Here is an 8,397-nt window from a genome sequence, read left to right as displayed (position 1 = left end):
CCCTTTTCTTCTAACTGTAAAAACACCACGTAAACTGCATTAAGCTATTGAGTAAGACTACTTTAACGGGCGTAAATCGGTCACGGATGATCACATTCTCGAATACAGATTTAATGGGTCAATATTTCGCAATACTATTATATTAAATTCCCAGTTAGATAACGTTCCTGTGAGGGGCATTTAGGCATTTAACTGGTTGAAGGTATTCATTCTAAGCGTAAAGATTTGTTTTCATTTATGGTTTTTGTTGATAATCAAACATTTCGTGAAACCTATTTCTTCATTGTCAATAATACACTTGCAGATATATTTTACTTGACCTGATAAACACTACAAATTATTAACCATTATCTGACGTCATAAAGATAAATATGAGCCTGGAAGAAAAGTGATGACGAGCATTAAAACAAACGATACTACATACATACAACCCCGTACTTCTAAGTCAAAATGGATACTAGAAACACGATCAGACCTACAAAGATACAAACATAAAAATAGACACATTAAATGTCGTTCACATAAACATGAATTTTGTGTTTGAAAAACAGTTGTATATTAGGGGTAATGCGCATCCATGACCTTGGTTACTCAAGGTCACCGTAGGTATGAAATAAATTAGCTGGAATTATTACAAGTCCTTTTATCCTGTTAGGTATTGTTCGATAATGTGACGTCTGACCCCCTTAACTTCACATTACCACTTTATGTGCAACATTATGTAATTCTCAAAGATTAATGATATTTTAAACCGTGTACGTTTAGGATTAGATTATGTCACCAAAAAGTATTAATACGATTTTGACTGTCTTTTATTATCGATCAACGTTGTTCTTACTTGAATTAAATATCTTGCAGAGAACAATTTCTTTTATCCTAGATTTTGTTTCTTTCAACATTTATATATTTCATACCATCATATATACAAATACCAAAAATAAGTCATACTATCAAGCACAATGTCGTAAAACAAAACACACAACTGCATGAAGACAGCCGACACCCATTGTTGTGTTAAACAGGAAATTCAGATAAAATACAGCATGCATACAGTGTATGCTATATCTTTATTACAAACACTTCAGTGTTGATATCAGTGATTTATCTACGTTCCATTTCTATAACAACATTCCACAATAACAAGTTTAGTCTAAGATCAAATGTTCGAGTGTAGCAAATAAAAGTAAACAATTTTATTTCCGAATGAACCTATATCAAGGACATTCTGGCGCGCTCTGGAATATGTCAGTCTCATTCACAAGTATATATGTTAATATGGCACCCACTGTTGATCCAACCTGCGTCACCACTCCGCACCAAAACAATGCTTTTCTACCTTCTCTTCTGAAGAGCGTTGCTATGGACACTTTTGAGAAAGTCATAAGCAATACCAACAGAATCCAGGCTGCCACCTTTAAAAGTTAAACAAATTGAGTGATAAGAGAAAACATAAATTGACTGGAAACAAAAACACAACAACATCGATGTCACTGGAACAATACAATGTCTCCTTAGTGAAAATATATCATAATGCTTATTAAATTATTTTGCATTAAGTTATCATTGTTTGTTTTTATTCAGTGTTTCAATATCATCAAATAGGATATCACATTTAAAGATGCTCCACAGCTGACAAATGGTATTTTTTCATGATCAAAAAAGGGAGCAGACGATTTAGTATTTTTCTTCAATTACAAAAGTTACTTACTTTACTTAAGTATCACCATTGAAAAGGTCGAGCTTCTAATTTTACTTCAAGTTATAAATATGAAAAGCAATTAATTGCATCCCGAAAAAAATCCGTGGCACTATATCCTATATGGAATGAAGTACTGATTGCGCATGCACCAAAGGAGAGAGAAGTTATTTTATGTTATTGTTTGTGTTAATTAGGCATATATATACACCATTAAACACCAATTATTGTTCAAATGATTAATATTATTTATGCTCTGTCGGCGGCGGAGCATCTTTAAGAATAAAATTACATATATCAGAATTTGTACCCTCCCAAGTAATGTCTAGACTGCCTTTAAGGTGGGATGAGCTTTTAGTCTTCCTCTGTGTGAGGATTCGTAAATGGTCAAGGGAGAGGTTTTAAATGATAACATATTTTGTTCATATGATCTGAACACATAAAAGATATAATACAAATCCTTACCATTACACCAGGTCCCGTCTCATTGTCATACAACACAGGAGTGGGACTCTGAACAGCTGCTAACATGATGAACGCTGCCAAGGAGGATCCTAGAACCACGAGACAACCTATAACGAGGCTTGAAGACGCTGGCAACATGAATACTCCCAAACAGGCGACAGGATTGATGATGCTGGATAGAGTGGCTACGAGGTGGTAAGCGTTGTTTCCGTATGGAAGACACGAGTATGTTTGTATGGAAGGGAGTATCCCGTTAATTAAAGCGTTTATCCAGCCTACCAGAAGTAGGAGGAAGACATACGTCCCTCGGCCAATCTCAGGTTCTAAAGGGGGCGCCTGATTCACACTTTCAGAATATATATCAATTACACGTTTTCTTTTGTCTTTGGGTACCAGTTCTTGTGAAGAACTGTCTCCAATAGATGGATTATGAAATGTATCGTGAAAGGTAGTGTAGTTACGGGAAAATTCGCTGTTTAAGTTATAACTAGTGATAAAGGTTTCGTCTTCTTTTGTTTCCTGACTTATACTTAGATGTTCTCTTTTACAGTATGGTAGATAATTCAGCAAAGTGAAGGCTAGCGCACTCATCACGACCATAGCAAACAGGAAGTAAAAGAAATGCTCCACAGGGAAGGAAGGATCTTCATACCGCGGCTGTATATCATAATGAGATATATTTGTAGTTGTGTTTACCACCGATATGTTTTGACAGATCATCTGTCCAACACCTTGTCCTAGAGCAACAAGACTCGGTATGAGGCCGCTGAGTCCTTCTCCAATATATAGAGCGGATATGTACTGGGGTTTAAACAGCGACATGAAGGGAAGAAACAAGACAGACGATGTACAGTCGACAGTAGCAAGGAAGAACTGCAATATTAGCAAACCCGTACTGTGCATCGCATCCGCAATATACGACGTACTTTTCCAGAAGAATGCCAGAAGAAGGCAAACGGCTGCTCCTATACATAAAATGAGGTATACAATGGACTTTTCGGGAACTGGAGATTTGAAACACACATACCAAACTGTAAGAAAAACAGGTCCTATGTTTGCTAGTTGGCAAATTATAGTTAGATATGATGGTAGGTTCCAGCCTTCGGGTAAATGAGGAATCATAATAGGTAGTTCTACCCATAATCCATTGACAGCTAACCATGATGCAATGCCAAAAATAACGACGAGGACATATATAAAGATTTTAACCTCGCCGTATCGACCGCAGGCCTTCTCTTCAGCCATGGAGAAGATTGATACTGTGACTGTTTAGAAAGTTCCTTTTCAGCTATGTAGCTCTGTAATGGAAAAGTTGTTTTCTAATTACCTGTCGATGTTTTACGAAAAAGGATATACTTAATAAAATACATCAGTCAGTTGTTAGGAGAGAGATATGAACACCAGGTAGATTATAGACAAAGGAAAAACGGGTGAATTATTGTTGTCGACAAAAAGTGGGATTGTAAACGTTAGGAGAGAGATATGAACACCAGGTAGATTATAGACAAAGGAAAAACGGGTGAATTATTGTTGTCGACAAAAAGTGGGATTGTAAACGTTAGGATGGGTAAGATATATACTTGAACATTTATTGAGATATATATTATTATACGAAACGCAAATTGTGAACAGCTTACAGCTTTCTTGTCTCTATGCTCTTATTTTTCATTTGTCATTAGAGACATGTTTGTCGGGAAACAACTAAATGCCCTAAACAATATTAAGAGAGACATCTTTGTTCGTACTAATGTCCTCCATGAGATATAATATTTAGTAATGAACAGCTAACTGTGTGCGAGAGTACTTTGACTATTGTCTTTATCAATGTGAGAATCTGAATAAATGGGAATAAATGTGGACAGACAAAACAAAAGGTTAATCTAACACAATCCTTATTTAATTAAAGGGCGGATAAATTATTGACTACAAGCCAACCGGATTCATCCACAACAAAATCTTTATTTATCACTAACTTCACTCTTTCTACTATCCCTTCTTTTTTTTCTTTTCGTTCGCACGTTCCTGTCATCACACGACATAACGCTATGTCCACCATTTGGTTTTACTCTGGGTTTTCTACAATATAGACTACGTAAAAAGTTTACTCATGTATTGTGAGCTAACTTTATTACATGATGAGAAGGACCATGTATAAGTACACTAGTATATGTTACCTCATAATACTAGTTATGTTAATAAGTTATTGTACATAACATTAAATAAAATAAACATTAATGCAACTAATGATCTCAGTTTGATTATTATTTGTGTGGGGCTGCCTAGCTATATATATGTATATAATATACATTACTTACCTCGGGAGACAGTCGCAGCATATGAAGGCTGGGTGATACAGTACAATATACTGATGTACCGGAAGTTATCTAAGCGTCAGTTAGACTTAGGACTAGTCTGGGTCGGTGACACTCTATGTTTGCTCTGTTTATCAGTGACCGATACTGTCATCATCAATATTGACTCCGCTCACAACGTATGATTAAAATCTATTATTTCAGTGTTCAATTGAATTATCTTAAAACTCAAAGTATGTTTTCGGATCTATTAGACGTAACTTATTGGTCCATACAAAAGAAATCACACATAGTACACCATCAGAGTGCTATAAATTCGAATTCAATTTGTTAACAATTCTGATAATGACCTTGACTGATTACGGCAACCTGGTATTCGATAATGGATGACGTCATGAACAATATTATAGCAATAATTTTGAAGGTCATGTACATTAAGTTGAACAAGCAATAGGAATATAAAAATTATTTTCGATAATATTAGTTAGAACGTTATCATTCATGTCTGTTCGTAGTATTCATTATTATTATGCTGAATGCAAAATATTTAGATTGCTTTAAAAATTTTCAAAACAATGTTGTAAATGCTGTGATTGTTAAAATGCTGTTCCGTGATAGGGCATTAGAGATATATTTTATTGCGGACACATAGACATATATATTTTATCTATTAAAATAACAAAGAGCTAGCCTTAATTGGCGTCATGACAAAATCACACTTTCACCACACTTTAAAAAATGGCCTTCTTATTTATTTTTAGATTGAATATATATAAAAATAAATGTGTGCGACAAGATATACTATAATCTACGATCCCGTTGATGAATTTAAGACTAAATGTGCATGCACCAAAAGTAATGTAAACCTAAGTAAAAAACAATTATTGCTCAAGTATTTATTTTACCCGCATCGTTAAGCTGACCAAATTGAGTATCTTATTTACCCACATGTAACTGTAGTTTGGCAGTCTTTCAAGTGAGAACACATTACTTGTAATCCTTATTAAGCGTTAGTAGAAAATGTTCCAACGTATGGTATACCATCGCTAATGCGGCATTATTCTTACTTGTTTCTAAATATGTGAATAAATATTTATGGATAATTTGATGGTCAATAACAAGTAGTAAATAAAACAAATTTCGAACAGTGATGTATTTTTTTTTAATTCTAAGTATTATACGGAGTTTCCTAGAATTATTTACATGCCGAAATACTACCCTTTTACGCATGTTGTATTACCGCTTCGTTTGCGACACTTCCATATCTGGAATTTCTTTAATGTTTCATTAAGGAATACCACGAACTCCGTTGCACTTCCGTGTTGGAAAAGCGTTTGACCATATCACTTAGATAGTCATATAATACCAAATAACCAAAATTAAATTATGGACTTATATATATACACATGTACTTTTATATTTTGCAAAGAACATAAATTGAGGTTGAGTTTCTTTCAGTGTTCCCTATTTCAGATTAAAGCGATTAGATGATGTGACATCATATCATCTATGACTTTATCTCCGAGATAATCATATGATACCAAGTACCATAGAGACAAATATAAAGACAGACAAGCAGATAGAGACAAATAGAAAGACAGACAAGCAGATAGAGACAAATAGAAAGACAGACAAGCAGATAGATAGTACTCTCTGTTTTCCCTGGTAGTGATTTTAAATCATAGTATTTTATATGGCGACATCGATAAAAATAAAATATATACATAATTATATTACATTATCCATTTCTGGGATCACTAAAAGCTCTAATTCGACAATGTGTTCACAGTAATTATATTATTTTATAACAATCTAAATAAAATTATGAACTTTATATATACATTTATACTTTTAAAAGGACTCTTATACTTTGAAAAGTGACAGTCACTCATGTCAGTGACATGGGTGACTGAACTCAGTGGAATTGTTCGAGGTTTTATTTAGCTTCTAAATGGAAAATCCCTTTGTGTATAAAATAGGTGCAGCAAAACGGAAGACTTGGTGAAGTGTTGTTATTTATAGACTGTGGTGTCCTGGGACAGTCCTCATTGGGACGGAGAACGATTCTGTTTGTTGTCTATCGACGATGTCCTTAATTATGTCGGTAGCATCCCTGACCCTTCATGTTTATTTTAGCTTCAACATCTCACACGGGAAGTCCTTATTGATATCTATGCATACAACGCATTGTCATTAGAGATGAAATGCAAGACATAATTAGATTGATTATTAAAGCGTAAGTAATAACGTTTTAAAGGTCCTCGTTTTATAATGGAGGTCTTGAAATTGTGAATATATACGTATCATGTAAATGACGACAGGAAATGAAAGGCAACAGAAAACAATAGTGTTCAAAAATGTTTAGAAGCATACCAAACATTAAATAGTTCCGATATCATATATCTCTAATACCAGCTGTTTTTAATACAAATGTAAATTGATATATATCCGACACGGCGGTAACACTCTATGACACAATGTGATCTAACTACAGAGATTATAGATATAATCGGTTTAAAGTTAATGGAATCAAACACGTTAGATAGTGTCCTCGCCATTACACATGGATAGAAAAAACTATATTAAAAATGAAACAATTTCATTGACAAAATGTTGAATAATATATTGTGAGCAATAAAAAAATCTGAAGAATTTAAATAACTTAGGGTATCGTTTAATGCCACTATTAACATTGCAAAGAAGTAATACGCATTAATCACCGTTATGTAATGGGCTGATACCAAATATAGACATTTATGTATAGATTTATGCAACTCTGATACTTATAGACAGACGAAACATGTACCTTATATGTATGATTTATCCTCTTGACCTAGTTATATTTCAATAGTATATGTAAAACGAAGGGGGACTTCTATAAATCTTCATGTAGATAAACACTTAGTAGGCTCTATATTACAGCTTCAGGTCAATTTGACCTGAACAATTCTTGACCTGAAATTGAAGTCAATTTCACATGAAGAAAACTTGAGGTCAATGAATAAATCTTCAGGTGAAATACAGGCCAATTTCAGGTCAATTTCAGGTCAAGGTTTTGACCTTAAATTACCGTTTTTGCTCTGAAATTGACATGAACATGACATGAATTTACTGAAGACATTATGGCTGTGTACGCTTTACCGTCTATCAGTCCCAGCACGCGTTAAAATGACGTCACCATCACCGGAAGATGCGCCTTATCGACGATTAAGTGTACGTCACTCACATCGTTTTAGGATCTCGAAACTGACGTGGTTTTTTAATTAATAAAAAATTCTTCTTCGTCATTTTATTACTTCCACCCAAATGATGCATTTTAATAATAAAGAATAAAATAAGATCTACATCAAGTAGTTTTTTCGTCATACGCATGAGGTGGTACCCATTATAGTGGTATTAGTATTGAAAGCATCATTTGCCTAGTCATTGTTTGATATTCTAATATTCTAAGCAAACATTTTATCTAAAACAATATTTGATTTTTTCCCATGTTAACACGTTGTGATTTTGCACATTTATAGTAGCATCTTTTCAGTTAATACGTAATGATGTTGATACTGTCAACCAAATTATTTTAGTACGCGGTTAAATTTTGCGTATTGCGCAAAAAATCAGAAATTGTGAAAATTGATCGCCACGAAAATAGCTGTTTTTAGTACATATACTACAGAAGCAAAATCGCGAAATTAAATAGACGTGAAAAGATAAAGCATACAAGCATGAGATTAAGTTGCCGCGACAATTAGCTGGTTTGTAGTAACAAATACCTGATCATATGATACATATGTAACTGTCGTATAAAGGTGTAATGTGTTCTACAGAAGGCGTGGGATGCAGTAATTTTTCTTGCATTAACGAACATGATTTTACCAATGGACTATACTAAATTATGCACAATTTATCCGGTCGCTACATGAGGAAACA

General features: G+C 34.0%; 1 protein-coding gene across 2 annotated transcripts; it reads right to left on the bottom strand.

Annotated features, from left to right (window-relative positions):
* Window positions 1-298: 298 nt before the first annotated feature.
* Window positions 299-7,045, bottom strand: LOC138316306 (solute carrier family 52, riboflavin transporter, member 3-B-like). 2 transcript variants are annotated; one of them, XM_069257952.1, is made up of 3 exons: window positions 4,477-7,045; window positions 2,162-3,459; window positions 299-1,412 (listed from the first exon to the last, which is right to left on the bottom strand). In XM_069257952.1, exons 2-3 carry the CDS (start codon window positions 3,404-3,406, stop codon window positions 1,215-1,217), a joined length of 1,443 nt encoding a protein of 480 aa, XP_069114053.1. In that variant the 5' UTR covers window positions 3,407-3,459; window positions 4,477-7,045; the 3' UTR covers window positions 299-1,214. The 2 variants fall into 2 exon arrangements, with proteins under 2 accessions (XP_069114053.1, XP_069114054.1); XM_069257953.1 differs by lacking the exon at window positions 4,477-7,045 and having other exon boundaries at window positions 2,162-4,384.
* Window positions 7,046-8,397: the final 1,352 nt, after the last annotated feature.

The sequence above is a fragment of the Argopecten irradians genome, chromosome 2 (genome assembly GCF_041381155.1).
Source record: "Argopecten irradians isolate NY chromosome 2, Ai_NY, whole genome shotgun sequence".
NCBI lineage: Eukaryota > Metazoa > Mollusca > Bivalvia > Pectinida > Pectinidae > Argopecten > Argopecten irradians.
The sequence above is the reverse complement of the archived record's forward strand: the minus strand, read 5'-3'. Positions and strand labels throughout refer to the sequence as shown.

What these genes read in the sequence shown, in the direction of transcription:
- LOC138316306 (XM_069257952.1), bottom strand. Translation starts at nt 3,406, where the DNA reads ATGGCTGAAGAGAAGGCCTGCGGTCGATACGGCGAGGTTAAAATCTTT. An exon ending in AGACGGGACCTGGTGTAATG is followed by an intron (nt 1,413 to 2,161) that starts GTAAGGATTTGT and finishes TAACTTTTAAAG; the next exon opens with GTGGCAGCCTGGATTCTGTT.